The following is a 23,485-nucleotide window of genomic DNA, read 5'->3' as shown; positions in this document are numbered from 1 at the left end:
TGTGAACGTTGCTTGGCGTGGTTTTCGTCGCGCATATTACTAAATCTGGTACCATGACGGCACTTGAAGATTTTATTTGTGGAATTTTCAACCTTAGTTTTTATTCAACTTTATTTTCGGCGGTAAATATACTATCAGAGCCCAATTTATTCCTTTTTTTTTAAATTTTCTGATCTCGTAACACCGTAGCATATGAGTTCATTCCTCTCCGACTTTGTAACTGCCGTCTTTTGTTTGTTCGTTTATATGACAGTTGATACGTTTTTTTTAATGTTTTTTAGCGAACTTCTAATAAGCATAATAACATAATTGTTTTTTTCAACGCAACTTTGCTTGCTTCAATCATAATAATATATATTGATTCTTTGTTCTGCTTGTGTGCATAAGCAACCACATCGGTTTTCTGAGTGGTTCCCACAGACTGACATTAAACACAAAACCAGTATAAATCTCAAACCAGAACACTAGAGAAACAAAACTAAAACAGATACAAGACATGAATTGGCATACTAAGAAAGAAAACATCCATTTACACATATCTAAATTAAAATTCTGAAAACAGGTAGAAATGTCACAGTTATCTTGATGAGGATTTACATGACGTATAAAAAAAAAGTTAAAAAGCTGCGGCTGACCTGAGACGGGTTATGAAAATCTGTCGACCGTAATAAATCAACTGACAAAAAAAAAAAAATCAAACGACAAAAGAGTCGAGATAACCATTTGGGAAACTTCGAGAAGAAAAAGAATACAGGAAAAGGAACGTCTCAAACTCGGCTCCTGTGTTTATTTTCTCCCAAGTTCTTACTTAGCCACAAACCTTACTCCGACCTCCGACGTCACGAGTAATATCAATATGATCAACGTCCACCAGCTCGCCTGCACACTCACCGTATTTTCGATAACCAGTTCGCTCGTTCAATATACAATTGAGAAATGCGAAGAACACCTCTTGGTTGATATACCCTATGAAACCGGCTCAATAGCCCCGTATATACCATAGTATAAGCTTGTTTTGTATTCGAATTCGATGAGTTTTTTTTTTTGTTTGTACTTATGTTTAACAAAAAAAATCTTTTTTTTTTTTTTTTTTTAGAGGCTGCTCTACCATTTGATTGCCATGGAGTGTATGTTTTTGGTACGGTCACCAATAAGCAGTAGTATCTACTCTCATTCCGCAATGCTTTGTTTTTTTTCGTTTGAGGATTTTGTTGTTTTATGCAACCCCAAATAAACGGCTGCGCCCGTTTTTCCTGTTCTGTGCCTTTGTTAAGCATAGTGCTGTCACAACTCTGTGAAAAAACAAAATGTATGGCAAATGGCTAGGCGATTGTGTTTCATACGTGAGACGTTACAGCATCACGAACGTTTAGCGATACTCTCAGTTTCCATGGACTCAGAGTATCGCTTCTTTAGATGTGACTCAAAGAGAGTCGACTCACGGGTTTCGCTGTTCATTCATCGGCGTACAAGGAATCGTCACGTTAAACGTTTCCGTTTCGCTTCGGGTGCAATCTAATCCTTCCCCCAAAAGCGCTAGTTGACGCATTCCAGGTCATTTCTCTCAAGGAGCATTGTTCCCGAACACCCGAAGAGCACAAGCTTATGTGAATTGTCACACGAAGGTGCTGAATAATTGCTAAGCAGAAGCGTCGCCAGTTGAGGAAAGGAATAGCGCGAGCTTCCCTAAATTGTATACTTTACCAACAAACGGGGGGCGAAATCTGCATGTAGGCTTATTCTTTAACAAGCTTCACAAAGGAAGGCAGCGCGAGGCATACCGCGAGCGGCACCTGCTTTGCTCGAGGACGCACGAAACGTTCTGGGCCCTTGACAAGGCATTTGGGATTAACTATTTATCTCTGTCGTTTGTTGTTCACAATGGTCGAAGTTTACGGTTTGACCTTGCTTGACGAAAGACCAAGAAGGTTGGGGATCTGCTTGTCCTGTCCTCTCAGTTTATAATGTGTTGACCTTCGCCTTGTATAGCCTAAAAGCCGTTCATCCCTAAGCTGACAGTCTGGTGGAAGCTACTGCTCGTTGGAGCAGTCACACGTCTATCTTTCGATTACGTAACCACGCTCTCGTTGATAACCACGCACAGAGAAAGGGATGGGTCAAGTGTTTAAAGGAAGGTGTTTGATTGGTTCCGGTTCGCTCGCAGCTGCCACCGCACTGTGAGCTAAGGGATGAACGAAGGATAGTAGCTTCGTGATTACGTGACGCCGTGAATCTGTCTTGCCTGGAGTTCGTAAACCATGACATTCCAACAAGCTCTAAAAGTAGGCCTTTCTCCTTCGTCTTTCCAGCCCGCCTTTGTGCGTCTGTCCAATTCTTCATACGAAGCTTTGCGCTCAGGTGGCCGTCGTTTATTTGCGTTGATGTCTATGTCACAATATTTCACCATGGAAAATAATTTTGTCTCTTCTTTTTTAAAAGCTTTCAAACGAACTTTCTAATTTGGGACAAAAGTAATTTCAAAAGTAATGAGTATTTTTCTCGAAATTACGGCCTGAAAGTAATATATTACATTACTAAATTACCAGCCTAGAGAAGCAATCCATTTCATTACTCATTACCAGAAAAAAGTAATTTAATTACTGTAATTTCATTACAGTAATCTCATTACTGCCATCTCTGGCCTGCGGAGAGTCTCTCTGCCGCTTGTCGAAGGCGTCGCGACGTCAATGTCGGCATCTCCGAGAGCTTAGTGGCATGCAAGGGTCACCTGCCCCGCCGATGACGACACTTTCCCTAGTTTTAGCCTCCGTTCTCGTGCTTTTTTCACTCTAAGAAATGCCTGCGCGTCTACTAACTCGTAAAAAACTCGAAGAGCCGATCTCTGCGGTCAACCAAATCAGCTCAGCGAATGATGAGGCGGACACTCTTTAGACATAAAAATTAAGTCTGCGCTGTAGCATTAGGCAATGCAAGCATGACGCTTTGCATTGCGTAATGCCACATCGCAGACTTATTTTTGAGGTCTAAATGGATGTTCCGCCTCATCATTCGCTAAGCTGATTTCGTAGATCGCAGAGATTGGCTCTTTGAGTGTTTTGCGGGTAAGTAGACGCGCAGGCATTTCTTAGAGTGCTGCACTCGGCGCGCAGCGGCGGGCGGAGCTACGACGAGATTTTAATTATCGATTACAACGTTCATCCTAATAAAATCGAATACAACATTGGGACAGTTAATTTTTAAGGCGCCTGCATTCAAACTTTCATAGTTTTTACATATACAAAAACCTCTTCAGCTTCCCTTTAAAAATCGAAAACAGCTTAGTTGAAAAGCCAAAACAGATTAGTTAATACTCGTATAAGCAAGAAACACACTATCTACGCAAGCTTTTGAATCATCGCCAACTCTGCGAATGCCTGTTTTCTGATAGCAGTATGTTTGATGAGGTGCTACCTGGCACTGGATCGGTATTGGGTAACAGTTGAATATGCAGTCCTTATTACTCTAGTACCAGCTGCTGTGGGCAGGGAACAAACAGATCACTGCACTCGCAATAGTATAAGCACCTGATCTTGTAGGAACGTACTACGGATAGTCTAGTCACTCGGTGATTCAAATGTGAGGGATTGGGGTCACTACGTAGATCCGCGGTGACGCGGATCTGCGTAGTGACGATGAGCACACATTGTGATAATAGCTAGAGTTGCCGCGGATCCGACCCCGTCGTGGGTTTTCCTCACCATTTTTGCTAGTCTGGCATTATTCATTATTTATCTTCCCAAACTAGAAGCAATTGATATAAAGTCACTATAAGTTGAGTCATCATTAGAAAATAGATTTTGCTCGAAAGTAACTTGGTCCAACGAAACCTCGGTACATAGTAAATCGGATAAGTTCGTTATGTTGCCGGGGACACTTGGAAGAACAATTTTCAAGGCGTGATGTTTGTATTTTTATAGAAGTGCTCAAGAAGCAAGAGTCTATTGGTGTCATCACTATTTTTTTTAAGTTGATGATTAAGAGCCCATCTTTAAAGATAGCCTAAAGATAACGCCTCCCATATGGCTATGATCGTAACCGGATGATTTGTACAGAAGAGAAGTTCATGAACCAAGCCAGCTGAGAATTTATGCGAGGATTGTAAATATTTCGACACGTCAGGACGACATAGACATTTCCTTGTCATCAACAGAGGTCTGGCAGTCAATGATTGTGCTGCGATTTCGACGTAATAGGTCATAGGATTTTTTATTGTGATTACAAAATATTTTTTTATTTACGATGCTTGACTCCAGGCTGCAAAATCTCGTGAATTGTTTGGATTGAGAATGCAATAGGTCATAAACCTGCCGCTACTTGTAAAATAGCGTATACATACGGTATAAGACTTCATAAAACTCGTAAAAAGAGGACAGGCGTTGTTTGTCCTATATTTTGGGTTTATGGCATTTATTGATGTATTCTACCAAAAGCCAAGTTCCCTGAGTGGATGATGCGAGGTAAAGAAAACAACAGGTGTGGAGTTGTTATTACATTTATTTAATGCCAACGCAATCTCCACTCGTGGAACGCGTTCGAATGCGAAAGCCAAACGCCGGCGTTCCGCGTTCTCAAGCGTTCGACGAGTGCAGTGGAGACAGAGGCCGCTAGCTTTAGCTCTACCCACTATTCCTTCCAACCTGATGATGATGATGATGCGCCGACGCTACGAGATAAGGGGACCCATTCAGGCTTGTCCCTATGTTGAATACTCTTCTCAAGAGCATATCATCGGCTAACAGCTATCAATTTTACGCTGTTTGTCGCACAATACCTAAAATTGCCTGTCGAAACGTCGTGAGAAGCATTGAAATGACACACATAATCCCCCCCCCCCCCCCCCCAAACTGTGGCAACGTTTCTTAACAAAATCACAGCAAACCCGTCACAAAGTAGGCGGGTTGGCTTACCTATAGAGAAGTTCTTTTTGAAGAGAAATTTCAAAGTAGATCAGAATGAATAAGTTGGCCGATATATGTGCCACCGTTTGCCTGATTTTTGATAGGTTTTGCTCTTTTTGGAAGCAACTTTTGTCCACTTTTAATCTCACTTAAAATTGACCTCTATCGTGATCCGTCAGTTCTTTGTAAATGAAACGATGTCTCGAATTTAACACCGTGATTGATTGAACAAGCGAGTCATTCCGGGCAAAACCCTGCTGCGCGATATCCCTTTCAACGAAGATGCCCGAGTTCTTGATGATTCAAAGTACTCACTTTAAAGTCTGAACCCCAGACTGAAACTCGAGCTTCCGCAGCATTTCGATTCGTATACAGACGTGCCTTCTGCGTTCTTTCTTTTACAAGTATTTTTTAAGCTACAATGGCACACGCAAGACCCTGGTAAATATGTTTCCAGAGTGTACTCCATGTAGGCTCCAGAAGAACCGGTCGACGTATTCGTTTTGAAGACGGGGATACCCATATCCAACTGCAACGTTTTGTTGCGCGCGGTATTGAATAGTGTGGCCCTTAAAGACTTGAGTCTGAGTGTCGTGCGCCGTCAGTCGAGTGACGAAAAGTATACGGAACATACTCGGAAACATGCCCATAGCACGATGCAGCGAAAGACGTGGACTGAGTTTATTCTTTAACCTCGATTCTGCTAACCTTCTCTATAGCGCCAAATGTTTTCACCGAGGCCTATTTTTCGGCAGATAATGAACACCGAAAAGTGCCGAACATAGAAAATAAAAGCCAAAAACTGGAGTTTATACTAAAGAAAGAAAGAAAAAAAGGATAGTAATAATAAAGAAGTCCCGAAACTTGGAAGGACATATAATTTAAAAAAAATAATAATAAGAAACACCTGCGAAATCTGTAACATGCCTCTCTTGCCTGTAACTCAGAGATGTCTTCATATTCCCTGTGCAGTAGGCCTGTCGTTGGCCTGGCATGGATACATATATGAGACTGACACATTTAAATCATGTTTATTTTTATATTTTTTGTTGATGTGCTGCACCTTGTTTACATCTGCATATATGGCAACAGAGGGGACCCATAATCATCAATCTATTGTTGTTTCAGAAATTTCTCTTAATTTTTCATTGTCATCAGAGCTTGTTTTCTTTTCCCTTCTATATGTTTCGTGTTGCCGTTCCTGTAACCGCATCCCACCGACCTCGTTTGTAATCTTGGAAACGACCGGGGTTATGTCAGAGTATCTCAAACTATTGAAACGACATGTCGCGAAACGAGAGGTAGGCGCAAACAGTACATAGCGACATAGAAAGCGACATCAAATGGAGTTTAAAATTGACATACTTGTGAACCCTAAAACATAAAAGATAAAAACAAACAAGAAAAAAAAAAAAAAAAACGGACAGAACAGTTGAGTCTGTTCTGTCCGTTTATTTATTTTAAATTTAATTTTTACATCTTTTTGTGTTAGGGTTTACAACCATGTCGCTTTCTAACCAGCTTGCCTGCACTTTGTTACGACAGGTTTTGCATAGACTCTCACTACCACTGAGGATGGCCTCGCGTGTATTTTTTTTTTTTTTTTTGGGGGGGGGGGGGGGGGGGGGTTAGTCGAAGGGCATGAAACGGATGTTTTGCATTATGCCCTGATGTTTTCTTCTGCCTATTCTCCTTCCTGAGAGAGGAAACACAGGTGTTCTTCGGGAGCCCGTAATATGAGCCCTGCGCGCAAACACTCCAAGCTCACGAGGCGCCGAAGTGTTCTCGGAGGTAGCAAGCTGGTGCTTGAGAGGGCAACGAAAACTGAATAATTCTTATCTTCTCGGTGACTACAGAATAAAAGTAAAGGGGCCATGGTAGACAGCGATTACCCCTAATGGTAGCAGACATTTGTTTTTTCTACTCGTAGCTTATACTAATTCCTGCTGTCAATTCATTTGGTGGCCCAAGACGTCTCTGTTTTCCTTTTCCATTCAGCGATGATTGTGTGGTGTGCGTTCTCCAAACTCTCGTAAAAAATATTAGTACCCTCAGCCAATGCACTAACACAATGAACTGAGCCCGCGAAACCAGAGAGCAAAAAGGGATATTTCGCGAGATGAAAACAATCCGAAAACATAAATAAGGTATTCCGTTCTTCTTTTTTTTTTGTATTGTACTGATGCTATGCGGAAAAGAACTCGTGAGGCTCAAAGCACGGAGAAGCCCCGAGAAGGGGCTTCTTCGTTCGTTGTGACCCCATTACCTTGGACGCGAAGACACCATTGCGAATCTCTGGATAGAAGCAGAAAGAGAGGGCCGTTTGCGGTCAGGTCGAAAAGGGGGGGTTCCTCACCTGTGAAGACGTTGGGTAGGAGTATCCGAATGGGCCGTAGGACATCTACGAGCCGGCCGTTTTCGGGAGGCTGCCGGGAGCCCGGGCTCGGACTCGCGAGCTCGGTTCTGACCGCGGTCGAGGAGGGTGCAGCGCCGCGCGGGTTTCCGTCGTCGACGTGCCGGACACGTGGCGCATCAAACCGCGATCCCCAGCAAGACCGTCGTCGGCCGTAAAAGAAAAAGAGAACCAAAGGAACAGCCGGAGGCCGGAAGAGTCAGTGCGGCGTCGGCTGCTGGGAGAGTGCGCGTAGCGTCGAACGCGGGCAACGACGCCACATGGAGATAAAACTCCGCTCACACACTAAACTAGCGGCCAAGTTGCCTTGTCGCGCGGTGTTGTTCGCCGGCAAGGGGGAGCTCGGAAGTAAGGGGGGGAAGGCAGATGGGGGGGTCTGCAGAAGAGGCGGGGCGTCGCCTCGGGCGCTCTTTGATTGACGGCGCGCGTTGGAAAACCCCGCCTCCGCCGCTCTTGACTGACGGCCGGCAAACCGCAAGCCACGCCTCGCCGAGTCGGCTCCCGCCCAGTCGTGGAGTCGACTCTATCGCGCGGTCCGCCAGACGGCGTTTCGGCGATGCACATGGGGAAGCACCATGTGCAAATGAAGCCGCGGCGAGAGGCGAGGGGGAGCACCCCCCATCCCCCCCCACCGGAGAACAGCGTGTCGAGCAAGCCGAGAGGAAAATGAAAAGTTTGGATTGGCGGTTCTTTTGGCCCCGGAGTTGTCACACAATGCGTAGACACGACATCGGGACTATGGAGATACGGCGAAGATAGGGCCAAACCCACCCCCCTCCGGTCCCGCGGCTTTCGAGCTCGTGTTGTTTTATCTCGCTCGCTGCTCGCGTTCACGCTTTGCATTAGAAATACAACAAAGGGTCTCGAACCCTCTGAGATTTTTGAACTCCTGGTTTAATTCTATCTTTGCTTCAGTTTTTTCTTTTTGGATTTTTAGGTGGTTTTGCTATTTTGTCGACTGAAAAAGGAGCTCGAGTGGAAATGTTGTGACTTTCCCCATGAGTGGTAGGGCGCAGTATGAGCTCAGTAGGCGACCGTCTTCCCAGTGGGATTGACACCTGGATGAAACATCCTTGTTGTTTGATTGCGTTTATCAGTATTTTGCATCGTTTGCGTTTACCTAGGTTTGAAAGGAACGTGCGAATATGATAGATTTTGGCAACAACACGTCTCCATATGCGTCTCTATGGATATTAGCCATACATCCTTCACCATATCCCGAAATAGGCCGTGTGAGATTAGGTTGTTTGCAGACGCAAGTGAAAACAAATGTACACGAAAAGATGTCCCATACTATTCATCATGCGCGCCATGGGCGGATTTAAGGGGGGGGGGGGGGGGAGGCCCCCTTTAATGTCCAAGGTGAACTCTTTCTTAATGAAAAATCCACATGTACCAGCTCTGTAATCTCCTGCCGATAACTGTCAGCTTTTCGTCTATTTCTCCAGCGACTGTATTTCAACATGCAGGAGCAAACAAAATGAATAATGAATGAGTGAATGAATGAAATAATGAATACATGAATAGTAGCTACAGAAAAGCCCCTCCTCGGGAGATAGGAGAACGGAAGCCCCAGCCGAACTCTGACGCAACGTTCGGTTACGTCAGCCAAGCGCTACGTCATTGTTGTTGTTGTGCCCAAGGCTTCTTTGGGCTTCCTAAGATCCCAGAAAAATCCAGATGGTTGCCCAAAGAGCTGTGCTACCAGGGTGGGGTTTAATCTGCTTCAGAGCTTCAAAGTTGATTTGCTCAAATTTAGTTTTCTTCCGTTCCTTTGTCACTGTAATGATTCAATACTCCTCGTCCCCGGGGGTTGCCCCCCCCCCCCCCCCCCCCCCCCCCCCCCTTACTTTTGCTAATCCAGAAGGGGTTCTCAAAACATTGGTATTTGAGAGGCACTGCTATAGATGATGAAATTTCCTACACAGAATTTAAGAATTGTGGGTGATCAGATAGTCATGGCTTTACCCTTTTTTCGTTTTGTAGTATTCTAGAAAGAGAATAAGAGAATACATTTTCTTGAAGCCAATCTAATTTGTTTACTTGCAGTTTCTGCTCCGGACCTAAGAGCCTGTCAGGCCTCAAGAAAAAATCACGAGCTCACTGTTGAGAAGGTATGTTGGAAACTTTGATATAGCTTTGGCCGTGTCGCATGAATCTTGAATGTTCGATTGAGGTGTATGTCATGAACACACTTCTTAGGGGACAGTGTCAGGGTTTACAAACTAGTCTTACCTCTCATTCCTTTTTGTTTCAGTGTTCTCAGCAATTTGTCACATATCACAAAGAACATCTTTAAAATGCTGTCTTCTAAAACTTTGCAATGAAGACTTTGTGAATATTAACATAACTGTCACAAGTGTAGCAACTTATGGCTGCATCTTTTTCATCTTTCCATCACAGGCACACATAGTCTTGTGCAGAGACTGAGGGGACGCTCAGCAGGTATTATGTGAATATTAACATAACTGTCGCAAGTTTACCAACTTTTGGCTACATCTTTTTCATCTTTCCATCACAGACACAAATAGTCTTGAGCAGAGACTGAGTGGACGCTGAGCAGGTATTAAGTAAATCCAATGTGTTCCCAGAACTGCTTCACACCTGGTATTCTTAGTTAAGGTTAGATTGTGTATAGCAGCAAGTCTCACCTTGACACATTTTGAGACAGAGCTGGGTAAATGTCTGCGCAATTTAATATGAGACCTGTACCTACCAAGCATCTAAATCCCTAAATATACAAAATTAAGGTGACAACGGAGGTTGAAGGCAGGTCAGAACATAAAGACAATGTGAGGAGAGCTCCACATTGTATTCATGACGTTTCATTTCTTTGAAAATGCCAAATTTTCCCTGATGCTGCAAGAAAAAATACACAAACAGACCAATGGTGTTTAAGGAAAATCGATGTCGTGCAAGTTGCTGTAGGGCTCACATTCCACTTTAAGAATGATAGGGCATGTTGGCAAACACAAATTACAAGGACCTCTACAATGCTTGAGTTTTCACAACTTAATCCAATCATTACAGCCTTGATCTGTGCAGACAAATTATGGAAGCAAGAGGAGCTTGTAAGAATTCCAAAAATAAAGCTTTTTTTTTTTGGGGTGTCAGAATGGCAGCCGAAAGATTTATAGGAAACATGCTATCTTTAACTGTGTTTCCCAGGCCCGCTTCAGACGGGGCAACTTTTCAGCAATTTGGGGGTTGCTGGCGGGTTGTTCCCTAGCTTTTCCTAGATCGACACGAATCGCAAAAATTGGGTCCGGCTCGAAACAAGCGAGCAACTCGGAGCAACTCGGAGACGTCTGAGGGGGCAGCGGACAATTAGGGACGCGGTATTTTCACGTGATACCCCGTGCCGGTGATGATGATAATTGAAGACTTGGTTCTGGCTTGAAATCGGTCGTTTTTAGAAATAACCCACATCAGAAAGATGCGTTAGTTTTCTTAAGGCCATTTTATTACATAAAAACACATTTTTAATGCGTAACTATGTGTATAAATAGTTTAAGAAAAGTAAAATTTAATAATGATGATTGCAGCAATTGGTTGCTGCGTGTGAATGCGGGCGGCCCGTGTTGCTGGTGTTCCGACGTCAAGTTGCTGGGAGAAATTGCCCCGTCTGAAGCGGGCCTTAGCGAAACGCTTGCTGTCTTAGATTCTAAAAGATTTCTTTTTTGGGCTAGTGTGTGCACGGCATCCCCAGGTAGGGGCTCACTAAAGCTAGTAACCATATTGGCAGCTGATTGTGCAGTGAAAGCTTAGCCACAGCCATTTTATAATTTCTGTGCCTACCGTTATTTGTTTACATTCATTCTTCTGGGCTCATTTAATGAATCCTGTTGGTTGCAAAACGCTTTTTTTTCCAGAAGCCATGGCAAGTATTGTTTTTCCTAACGGCAGCAGAAAACAAATCTTGTTGTATTGTCTAAAATTTGTGGAGTTTTAGACACAAAAAAAATATTACAAAAAAAGAGACTAACATAAAATACCGGAAAAGGGGGGAGGGGGGGGGGGAGAGCGCCCACTCCACTTTTACTGAAAACTGGGTTAAGTTTACGTTAAGCGCCCGATTTGGCCGGGCAGCGCCCATGTATTAACCCAGGTTTCAGTGAATGTGGGATGGGCCCTAACCCGGTATTTTCAGAAAGTCCCGATTCCATATCAATGCTGAACTAGCCGTCGATAAGATGGTGAAGTATCACTGTTTATAGTAACCCTAATAAAACTTGAAAGAGAAAAAAACTAGGTTTTGATTTGTAACATAATAGTTCCAGAATTTTAAGTTTTTAAGCTATGACATCATATTCCATTATCTGTAATCACTCGCGGGATAAGAACAGCAGAGGGGTGTTTCAGCTGTCCCAGAACCTGCACGAGCTTCCTACCTCTGATAGCACTTGAGCGTCTAGTGAGCTGCGAGGATAAAAGGGGAGTATTGCTTTTAGTCTTGCCTTTGCAAAGCTTGATGACGTAAATGGGGGATCTAAAAAACCACCCGCCTGACGACAGTCGAGCGCTGCTCATGGATTGGACACGAGAACTGCGTGAGCACTCGACTTCGCCTCGTAACAATCAATGCCTCGGCGGAGCACTCGGGTTGTGGCTCGAGTCCAACCACTGCGGTCATGAGAATAACAGAACTCAAACAATTCCGGAGCTCAGCACGAGTTTTCTACTTTGCCAACCCCAGCGCGTGGCTATGATTAATTTTGGCGGCATAGGATAGGCACCAGGCCACGTGGCCGTGTGTTCTGGATCCCAGTTGAGGGGATGGACGATGCTCATATTTCTCGAATTCTTTCGGCGACTGCCATTGCCTAGAAAGAAAACGAAAGCAAGTTCATTCAGTTATTGACATTAAGGAGTGATTCTAAGTAGTCTTTAGCGGAAGTGGAGATTAACTACGACATTTTTTTTGAAATGTTGATCGCGGCAGGGTAGAACCATTGTGCGCGCTTTTTGCCGAACACCGGTGTACTGTGGAGAAGCAACACGCGCGGAAGCTAGCTCTGCAACAATATTAATGGACTGTGTCCTCAGAATGTCCACTAGCACTGCGTACATTGGGATAGCAAGTAAGTGACGCATTTGGCGTAAAATTAAACCTGTAGGGATACTCAACTATACCTAATCGAGGGGATTTATAAATCTTAATATGCGAAAAAGTGCTTTCTCGAATTTGAAAAAAAAAAAAAGAGAATCATGAATGTTGAGCGCATGTTGCAAAGACATCTCTAAAATATACTCTTGCGTAATAGTAACAGTTTAATTATACAAATTTTACTAGTGTAGTTATTAACATTCACAAAATTTCCGTTTTTTTTTAATACACGAGGGGCGCGCGTGCACCATCCCGCATTGAAATTGTGCTTTCCCCCTAAGCACGTAACTACAATATTTGTCTATTTCGAAGTGTTGATCGCGGCAGGATAGCCTAATTAAGCGCGCTTCTTGCCGAACACCGTCGTACAATAGCGATCTTGGTGGGTGTTGCTTCTCCGCAATACACCGGTGTTCGGCAAGAAGCGCGCTTAATGGGGCTACCTCGCCAAGAGTAGCACTTCGAAAAATACGAATGACGCAGTTCATCTCCAACTAAATATCAAATAGAATATTACTCGAAACTACTATCCTAATATTCACGCAACCTTTTTATTTAAGTTTCTAAAAAATGACGAAAGCTGTAATTGGTTAGGTTAGGTTAGGTTAGGTTAGGTTAGGTTAGGTTAGGTTAGGTTAGGTCTAACAGAGTCGTCTCATAAAAATTAGGGCTGGGCAAATGATCGATTAACCCACCGATTAATCGATTAATGCTTTAATCGCGATTAAATTTTTTAACTGGTTAATCGGTAAAATTTAGGCGAACCAAAAAAAAACTCAAAATTAAACACTTCCATAACGCAGACGTGGACGAATACGCCAGTACGAAGGGAGACCTTTAGGTCAAATTTTAGAACAAGGTAAACTGTACAGGGGCGATATTTTTATAGCATCCGATTAAGTACAGAGGTTACGCATGTCCCCGGCCATTTCAACGTAGTTCGAGTGTCTGTTTAGCACAGTAGAGAGTATTGTGAACAATGAAAGGAAGCCGCTCTTTCTAGAGAATATCAACGAACATCTTTGCCTCACGCGGCAAAAGTAATATTTAGCGAAAGGTCTCTGATACTCTTCTTAACTACATATCGAGATTAATTCATAATCTAAGTTGTACATTGCACCGTTTATCACAGATTCAGCAAAAAAAAAAGACTTTTTTAAATATTTTGCAATGAAATAAACGAGACCGATTAATCGATTAATTAATCGATTAAAGGGTGGCGATTAATCGGGTTAAAACTTTTAATCGACGCCCAGCCCTAATTAAAAATATTTGTCTGGTTTCTCAGCAGCGGTCGCGGTTTCATATGATAGATAGCTCGTTATTCAATGTCTGCTTTGACGATCTAATTATTAGCGACAACCAAGTACAGTTAATTGTATATGCGGATTTGAGTAATAGGTATTGTCTCTAAGTGCCGCAACGTTTACCCCTCAACATTAAACTTAAAATTTACCAAGCATTATTTCAATGTTACTCACATTACTGCCATCTTTTATGGGCTACCACAATACAAACAAATCTTAACGACAACATTTTACTACAAAAGAAAATATTACAATGCATTGCTAATGTTTTTTATTTAGACTACAGAGATCCTTTATATTCAAAATATCAAATAACTCTTCTTGAACGCATGTATAAGTATCGTTTACTTTGCTCTGTTCATTTCTCATCTACATAATGTTTAGACTTCTTATGCACTGTTTCTGAACTTGCAAAGCATGACAGTGGTGTCAGCATACGCCGAAAAGAGGCATGCGTCCTCCCTCATTTCCGTACAAACTACAATTTACATTCCTTACATGACAATGTACCACCCATTCAAATAAATGCCTCACGAATAACATAAACATGTACGCGATCAGCAAACAAGATTTGCGCTCTTATATCCTTGTTGCTTCCTAGCTCTGTGTATCGTTTGATCATTTTTTTGTTCTATCAATATATGTTCAAACTACCAGAGTGTATTGTTCCGAAGCTGCTGCCAATGAGACGAAGATGCCATACCCAGTCAAGCTGTTTCAAACAGCTTTTTGTCTGGGGCTCCCTCCAGTTTTTCTGGAAAATAAAGCTTTGATATGTTCTGATTTTGGTTTGATTTGAAGTGAAATTTTTTTCTGTTTTTTACAGGAAAAAAGCAAGACCCCATTTGAGTGCTGCACATCAAGGAAAAGGCCTCAGGTCTGTAAGCATCATCTCTGTGGAGCCGCAGCAGTGCTCATTCTTGCATTGTTCTGGGTCTATAGCATTTACTGTTCAGCAACTTAAAGAACGTTTGCAGTGATGAGTTATTGGATTGGTCAGTTTCAAATCATGCTGCCTAGCTTCTCTCAATACAATCACAAAGTGGGATCTTTATGAATAATTGGGTTTTGAAATTATAATGCATTTGGTTAATGGGCACCATGACTTGTGTGAGTATTTGCCACACATTGACCTTTCACAAGTACTTACGTGACCTTTGGTAAGCAGTTGTAGGCACCATATTAAGGGACTCTTGCTGTGTTTCTGTGGCATTTCAGTTCTGTTTCGTACATTCTCGACCCAAATATTTCCCAGTGGAGATATATAAATGACAGCCAGGAGTTTTGACTAACATTGATTTCAGAGAAATATTTATTCTGAATGAGGTGAGGGCTACACTTGTGGGCACTGTGTGCAACGGCTGGTAACCTTCTAGTGGAGTTAAAATACACCAGATTTCAGAGCGAAAGCAACGCTATAGTACACTTAACACTGTAACAAGATGTTACAGCCACCATGTCACACTTAACGCTACCCGAGACCTACTTACTTTTTAGAGGGTTAACATAGTGTTGCACAAAAAGAGTATCTATAGCTATATTTTGGAGTTAAAGCAACCTTTGCGATGAAATTGCTGTTATTCTGCAGAGGTCAAATTAACTGTTTATAGGGAGGGCAAGTTCATCTGCTTCTTTCGTAGGGGTTGTGGTGAGGTCAGAATGCCTAGCTGTAATTGGTTCTGAATGAAACATAGTGGGTAGAGACCTCAAGGCAGCTTGCCTTGAGTTCACGCACTATCGTTCATTCAGAGCCAATCAGAGCTGGGCGTCTTTCTGACGTCACCGCAACTCTTGCGCAAGAAGCAGACGACTTGCTCTCCGCATAACGAAGCGATTTTATATCCATGAAGGAATTGCCTAGTTGCACTTCAGACAAGTAGCGGATACACTCACTGCCTAGTGCATATAACCCTACTTTTGGGAGTTGACGCCACCTTCACAACAGAGTTGAAAGCGACGCTCTACAAGAATAAAATTGACTATTGATATGGGAGAGTCACTTTGACGCTTCGTAAGAGTCGTATTAGCTACACTATACCAGAGTTGCCATGACCGACACTTCCAGAGTACATACAACGACACCTGCAGGGGTTAACATTATACTTCGAAGTGTCAATGTCACACTTTTTTTCAAAGGATAATTACTTTAGACGAGAGTAACTCATCAAGCGAAAGAGTAGCAGTAGTTGCTCTCTCAAAATGTGAAGTTTGAAAAGTAGTTATTACCCCTCAAGTAAGGTAGATTCTGCATCATTTAAATTACACTCCAAAAAGAGTTAGTGTGACGCCGTTTTTTTAGAGTATACTATCGAAATAAACAGTGAGGGCACGAACTACAGGCACATGTAAAATGAGTGGAACCAAGAACGAAGTAATTTAAAATCACCTTCAATCTTCTACAGAGCGCCTTGATTTTATAGGGATTGATCGACAAACAAAAATTCACGAACACCACTTATGCACGCGTGACACGTCATCCTGCAAAAGTGCACAGTCAGCAAGTTACCGGATATTCAAAGAAAGCTGCAAGCCATCGGCAAATAGCAACAACTGAGAAGTCTTGTTGCACAGTTCAATATCATTAATCAATAGAAAAAAAAAAACAATAGTCGTACCAAGTTAGGCCCTTGGGGCACATCCGACTGAGGTTTTTTTATGATTATGTTCCTTCAAGGACATAAGTACAAAAAAACTATTAAAAATTCGGACACTGCTTTTACAATGGGTGAGATAAGACAAACTAGCTTGGGAGTGCAGGCGAAGCTCCACACATAAATAACTTATGGAGAAGCAACTCGTGGCTTGCTCTGCCAAACGCCTTAGACATGTCCATAGACTTTTTTTCAGATTGACCACGAGCGAAGACAAAGGGAACGGAATAGTGGAGGAAAGAACAAATGTTTGTTAGCACGGAACGACCATTTAACAATCCATGCTAAAGTTCGCTTAGCTTGTGCCGAGAATAGTAAGGCAAACGGGCACACATAACGATCTCGAAACCTTAAAAAATGTACATAATAAAGAAGCCGGTCTACTGTAATTACCAATACAAACATTGCCGATTTATTTTTAAAGAGGTACTACAACTGAACTTCTGAACCGGAATACACCCAAACACAAAGAAAGGTTGAACATGTGTTTCAATTAAAATATTTTTGAATGGCAGGTTTTTATATGTTTTATGAATCCATGAACTTGACCAGATGCCCGCCGCAGGGTAAGATTAAGATAAGCCGGTTTTGTTTCTCGAAATTGTTTTTACCAATGTTTATTCCTCGAATACAAAAAAAAAATCTAGGCTATTCTTTATTTTATAATTTTTTGAAAATACCTCCGAGCATTAGAAACCACGATCCATGACTCTGGGAACTTATACCCCCTGAGTATTGTTTTTGCGTATACAGCACTCACAATACATTTTTGCATATACAGCCACAGTCATCATCCGTGAATGTCCGAATTCTGCATTGGAGCACTGGAGCCACGGAACGTGGAGACCAGAGACTGGAGAGTAGAGCCTGGAGTCTGGAGCCTGGAGACTGATGAATGGGAACTGGAGACTGAATTCCGAAGAGTGGAGACTAGAGCCTGCATGCGTGAACCCTTGGAGACAAGAAAAAGGCGATAAGTTTCAAACAATGCCAATTTTATAGATGAACCTAGCTTGTAATATGCTTGGGGAGAAAAATATTTATATCCGAGCATATATTTTTAATGTTATTCTTCAATGATTCCCACTGACAGTAACCGGGATTCCTTGATATCCACACTATGGCCAACTCAATCTTTGGACAGATGCCCTGCACATAGGATGCTACAAATTTAACGCAACGGGGTTGCAATTCTGGATATCATGTGGCTGCGTATGTCTTGTGCACTTAGGTTAGAGGTGCCATGTAATTACATAGTTCATTTTGTGTGGGTTTTGATAAGGGTATCGAGTGTGACCAGATGCCGTATGATTTTGGGGGTTGGGTATATGTGCTGCTTCGTCCAAAAAGCTGGAGTTAGTACCAATGAACATAAACATTTTTGCTTACCATATAGTTTGGTAGTCTTGGAATTTGGTTCGGAGAAATAATTTGATATCCAGTTTTTTTAAAGTTTTTATTAAGATCTTTGGGTCGTGTTTACGAGAACACCAACTCTTCGTGTCTCCAATATTTAATTTATTATTTAGATCCTCTGGGATGTTTCTATTAAATATATATATATATATATATATATATATATATATATTTGAACCGCCAGGGCTTTTATGGCGTTCGAACATGTGAGATGTGCGTACATAAAAACAGATATATTCGCCGTGTGCTTATGAAGAAAAACAAAAACAAAAAAGGTTTCTTGATTGGAATGCATGGTTTTCTCAAGGCGGGCTCTTATTTTTTTATCGATCCATGAACTTGAGAAGATGCTACTCGCAGGAGCAGATTTAAGTAACCCTGTTTTGTTTCTCGACATTTTTTTATCCATCTTTATAGCACGTGTTACAAAAAAAAAACAAAAAACAAAAAAAACAATGCTTAGGGTTTCTATATTTCATTTAGAAAAAAAAACCATGCTTAGAGTTTTATATTTTTTTATTTATAATAATAAACAAGGCTTAGAGTTCTATATATTTCATTTATTATTTAGAGCATGTGTGATGTAAGTCCATAGAAAAAATATACTTGGACCACTGGTGTTTTTCCGAAGGAAAAAAGCTAGGTTTCCCGATTAGAATGTTTTTCTTAATGGCTGGCTCTTAATTGTTTTATCAATCCATGAACTTGACCAGATGCCCCCCGAAGGGTAAAGCTAAGATAAATCGTTTTTTTTTTTACATTTTTTATCGATGTTTTTGCCCCTGTTTACAAAAAAAAGAAAAAAAACGATGGTTAGAGTTATACATTTTATTTATTATTTAGTACGTGCGGTGCGGGATGTGAGTTCATAGATAAAAACATATTTCGGCCACTCGTGTTTTTACAAAAAACAACAACAAAAAACTAGGTTTCGCGATTATAAGCTTTTTCTTGATCTTAATTTTTTATCAATTCATAAACTTGAGCAGTTCCTCCCAGGGGCAGATTAATATCGGCCGGTTTTTTTCTCAAAAACGTTTTATCGATGTTTATTGCTCGTTTTTACAAAAAAATTAATAAAAATGCTTGGAGGCTTATATATTTCATTTTTTACTTAGAACATGGGGGAGGTGAGTTCACAAGAAAAAAAAACACTCATTTGAACCACTCGTGCTCTTACAAAGAAAAAAAGTTTTGCGATTATAATCTTTTTTTTTTTTAATGGAAGACTCTTGTTTCTTTTATCAATCCATGAACTTGACCAGATGCACCCCAGAGGGGCAGATTAATATAGAGCCAGTTTTGTTTCTCGAATTTTTTTAAAGAAATGTTTCTTGCTCGTGTTTACAAAAAAAAAAAAAAAGAAAAAACGGTTGGAGTCATTTATTTTACTTATTATTTAGAGCATGTTGGGTGTTTGTCCATAGAAAAAAAAATATATTTGGACCACTCATGTTTTTACGAAGCAAAAAAACTATGTTTTACTATTAGAATGTGTTTCCTCATTGGCAGGCTCTTATTTATTTTATAAATCTATGAACTCTACACGATGCCTCCGCAGGGGCAGATTAAGATAAGCCGATTTTTTTTTTGTCGAAATTTTTTATCGATGTTTATTGCTCGTGTTCTCAAAAAAAAAAAAACTATGCTTAGGGTTTATATATTTCGTTTATTATTTAGAACCTGTGGGATGTGTGTCCACTAAAAAAACATTTTTGGACCACCCTTGTTTTTAAAAAGAAAAAAATTGATTTCCTGATTAGAATGTTTTTTGTCAATGACAGGCTTTTATTTGTTTTATCGATTCAGCAACGTGACGAGATTCACCCCAAAGGGTCAGATTAGTATGAGCAGTTTTTTTTCTGGAAAATTTTTCTATCCATGTTTCTTGCTCATGTTTAAAAAAAACAATGCTTAGAGTCTTATATATTTAATTTATTATTTAAAACATTTGGGATGTGAGTCCACAGAAAAAAAGCATATTTAGGCTACTGTTGTTTTTACAAAGAAAAAAAGTTTCGCGATTATGATCTTTTTTGAAATGGCAGGCACTTATTTGTCTTATCTATCCATGAACTTGAGCAGATGCCCCCGCAGGGACAGATTAATATAAGCCGGTTTTGCTTCTTGGAATTTTTTTTATCGATGTTTTCTGGACAACGTTTACAAAAAAAAAAAGTTTAGAGTTTTTCTATATGTCATTTATTATTTAGAACATGTTGGATGTGTGTCCATAGAAAAAAAATATTTGGACCACTCAAGTTTGCACGAAGAAGAAAACTAGGTTTTGTGATTAGAGCGTTTTTCCCAATGGCAGGCTCTTATTTGTTTTATCAGTCCATGAACTTGACCGGATGCTACCTGCACGAGCAGATTTAGATAAGCCGGTTTTGTCCCTCGAAAGTTTTTTTTTTTTATCGATTTTTACTTCTCGCGTTTACAAAACCAAAACAATGCTTAGGGTCTTATATATTTCATTTATTTAAAAAGAATGCTTAGGGTCTTATATGTTACATTTATTATTTAGAGCATGTGGGATGCGAGTCCATAGAAAACAACATATTTGGACGACTATTGTTTTTACAAAATATATTTTAAAAAAAACTAGGTTTCGCGACTGTCCCTTCAATTAATTTTTTTTTTATATACAGCTGCAGTTTGGGGGGACTTTAAGGGTGGGACCACGAACCGTCCGTGGTCTAACGGACGACATAAATGATGGTCGCAACCAACGTCGTAAGTCGTAGTATTCTAAAAAATTAAAATAAACATTGAGCAACGTTACAGCAGCTTCGCGTGTCATTAATATGTAAAAGTTTCTGGGATTAAGCTCCCAAACTTGACGTCCCGAAATTCTCGACAGCCTTCTGAGGAACACCCAAATTTCCCTGGTAGTCTGTGATAAATTATATATAAATTGTATAACTACAGCCACTTTCGGCCAGTGACTGGTCGAAAGTCAGTTACCAGTGGTTAAAAAGGTTAAAAATGTGTTCCCAAACAGACGCTAAATATTGAAATAGTCAGCAAAAGCAATGTGCCATCTTAGCATTGAACTGGATCCCGGAGCGATATGCCTTGCGTACTGTTATGCGTGTGCTGCTTCCTAAACTTCCACTGGGGCAGTGATTCAGTCTATGCTCGACATTGTCAACGTGCATGCGTTTATATATACAGTTAAAGCGCATCCAAAGGCTGGAATAATCACGAACCCATCATCACAGTTTAAGATCGGAAGGTGATGGTGCACTTTCTGCGCTAGATCGAATTAGTCAGCGAAGACACACTCAGAGGAAGACAGCAAGAAGCCGGGAAACAGAGTTTGCGGTCTCCGCAGGGGACACCTGTGTAAGCATAGGTGTTTGGTGAGTGGCGTCACCACGGATCCCGAGCAACGTGGGTTCACTCGCCCAAGTCTGGTTTTGCGTGGCAAGCCCGTGTACGGGGAAAAGGGCATCCTGGTGGATGAGCTTAATCCGGGTCAGTATCGGACCCTCCGGGGCGGCCCGCGTCTTGCAGACGGGTGTCCTGGCAAGGCCCGGCCAGAATGATTCAGTCTAGTCAGTCTCCTCTTCTACCACTGTGCCCTCTCATCTTTCTATTTTCACCCTCTCCCTACTTTTCTTTTCCCTCGCCTTTGGCGGCAAGGGCCAACCTTGGGTGGCAATAGATTCCCCCATCTTGAACCGCACTTGGGTATAGTGCCTGGGCAGCACTGATAGCCCAACGTATCCAGCAAGATCCCCCCTTTTTTGTTTTGTTATGGTTCGTTGGCGGTCCCTATGTTGGGCTCGGTGGTGGGCGGTGTACCAAAGGCACCGGTCTTTTTACCTTCTCATGGCTTCCCGCACTCAAAAATCCCGAGTCGAGCGGGCTTCTAAGAGGGCCGGCCGTGCCATCCTCACTATTTCAAAAGCTAGCGAACCAGAAACCTACCCTCGTTTTCTTGTAGTCCATGTTACAAGTGACATTCTACCTTTGTCCAAGATGTCACCCTTCTTGTGGCCAAGTGCCTCAAACAAGTGATTGGAAAGTCTTGTAAAGCAAAAAGCTGGCTGGGGACCTTTTTGTTGAGGTAGAGAACAAGGCTCAAAGTACTGCATTACTTAAGTTGATCAGCCTAAGAGGCCACAGATTTACTGTTACCTCTCACCAGACGCTTAAAACTCTCCGGAACGTCATCTCCGAATATGATCTTCTTGAGTGCAGTGAAGAGGAAATCCTTGAGGGTCTGCGCAAAAACGCTGTTGTTGCAGTTCGAAGTATTACTATGAGGCATGACGGAGGGGAAAAACCTACAAGTCAATTAGGCTTAACTTTTTAAATGCATGCCCTCCCCTCCACCATTAAAGCAGGCGATAAAGGAGGATACTTGAATTGCAGAGTCCGTCCCCATTTATTCCGAACCCGCAGCGCCGTTTCCGCTGCCAACGTTTTGGACACGGTTCGCGTAAGTGGCGTGGGAAGGAAACCCGTGAAAAGCGTGGTGGGACTGACCATGTCACCGATATTTGAGAAAACTACCTCAAGTGTGCCACCTGTAACAGGATCCACCCGGCGTTTTCTCGTTCCTGCTCCAAATGAAAAAAAAAAAAAAAGAGACACAGACATACAAAGTAAAACATAACCTTAGTTATCATGTAGCGAAAGAAGAAGCTTACCTTCCAGACAAGGGGTTAATATGCCCGGGCAGTGCAATCTCCTGCCCGTGACTTTGGCATCACACGGAAGCCAGACCGGTTGGACAACGCTCTATTGGCCAAAGGTCAAACAGGTTCATCTGATGAGAAGATGGACGATAGCTGCGTACCCTCTGATGACGACTTGCACCTTTCCGTAGAGTTGATACAGTCATTGGCCCTGTAAGTGTTCTGCGGTAAAGTAGACGCACCGGCATTTTTAACAGTCATAAAGACTGGTTTTCACACTTGCTACTACTTACAATCGGAGAAGCAATAAACCAGTTTTAAGCATCTTGTGACTGCCTAGTGCCTACGACCGTCTGCGCAGCGGTCGTAAGCTTTCCCACGAGGCTTAAAACCGATTTTTAGTCTCTCCGGTTACAAGTAGTCGCAGGTGTGTGAGCCATCCTTTATCGCTCTTAAAAATGCCGGTGCGTCTACTTTCTCGCAGAACACTGAAAGAGTGAATCTCTCCACTTCCTTCATTTATTTTGTCTCTCTCCTTCTCCCTCTCTTTCTCACACAGAGCCAATGACTGTGATCCACGGAGGGAGGGTTTATGAATGGCGAGAGTCTAAATATACTTAGACCTCAATCTAAAGCCTGCGTTGTGACGATGAGCGTGACGTTAGCACGTGAAGCGCCAAGCTCAATTTCATGCCGCACTTCAGGTTTAGGTCTGAACATGTTTTTGGTGTCGTCATCCGTAGAACTCCCCCCGTCGATTGAAATCATTAGCTCTGCGAGATCTCTGTGGTATACGAGACGCACGGGAATTTTTCTAGAGTATAAAAGCGCGCATTTTAAGTATTAAAAGGGTTGACTGTTTGGTCTTCAACTGAAAAAAGTGGCAGAAAAATTCCCAGATATCAGTCAAGAAAATCGATTCTCGCTTTCTTGAAAATCAATGAGCAACTAATTGGCTTTCTGATCCAGAAACGTCTTATTGTCGTGATGTTTACGTATTTCACGATTTTTTTAAACAAATGAAGGCAGGTACGTTTTCCTTCG

The 23,485-nt window shown here is 41.9% G+C and overlaps 1 protein-coding gene across 1 annotated transcript in view; it reads right to left on the bottom strand.

Annotated features, from left to right (window-relative positions):
- The window catches only part of LOC8039004 (iroquois-class homeodomain protein IRX-4), a 109,425-nt gene extending 101,867 nt beyond the window's left edge, over nucleotides 1-7,558 (bottom strand). The window contains exon 1 of the mRNA XM_040499170.2: nucleotides 7,255-7,558. Within this exon, the coding sequence (XP_040355104.2) occupies nucleotides 7,255-7,299 (45 nt within the window). The 5' untranslated portion in view covers nucleotides 7,300-7,558. The remainder of the gene's footprint in view (nucleotides 1-7,254) is intronic.
- Between the last annotated feature and the right edge of the window lie 15,927 nt (nucleotides 7,559-23,485).

Source organism: Ixodes scapularis, unplaced genomic scaffold, assembly GCF_016920785.2.
Source record: "Ixodes scapularis isolate PalLabHiFi unplaced genomic scaffold, ASM1692078v2 PGA_scaffold9__187_contigs__length_104089568, whole genome shotgun sequence".
NCBI lineage: Eukaryota > Metazoa > Arthropoda > Arachnida > Ixodida > Ixodidae > Ixodes > Ixodes scapularis.
The sequence above is the reverse complement of the archived record's forward strand: the minus strand, read 5'-3'. Positions and strand labels throughout refer to the sequence as shown.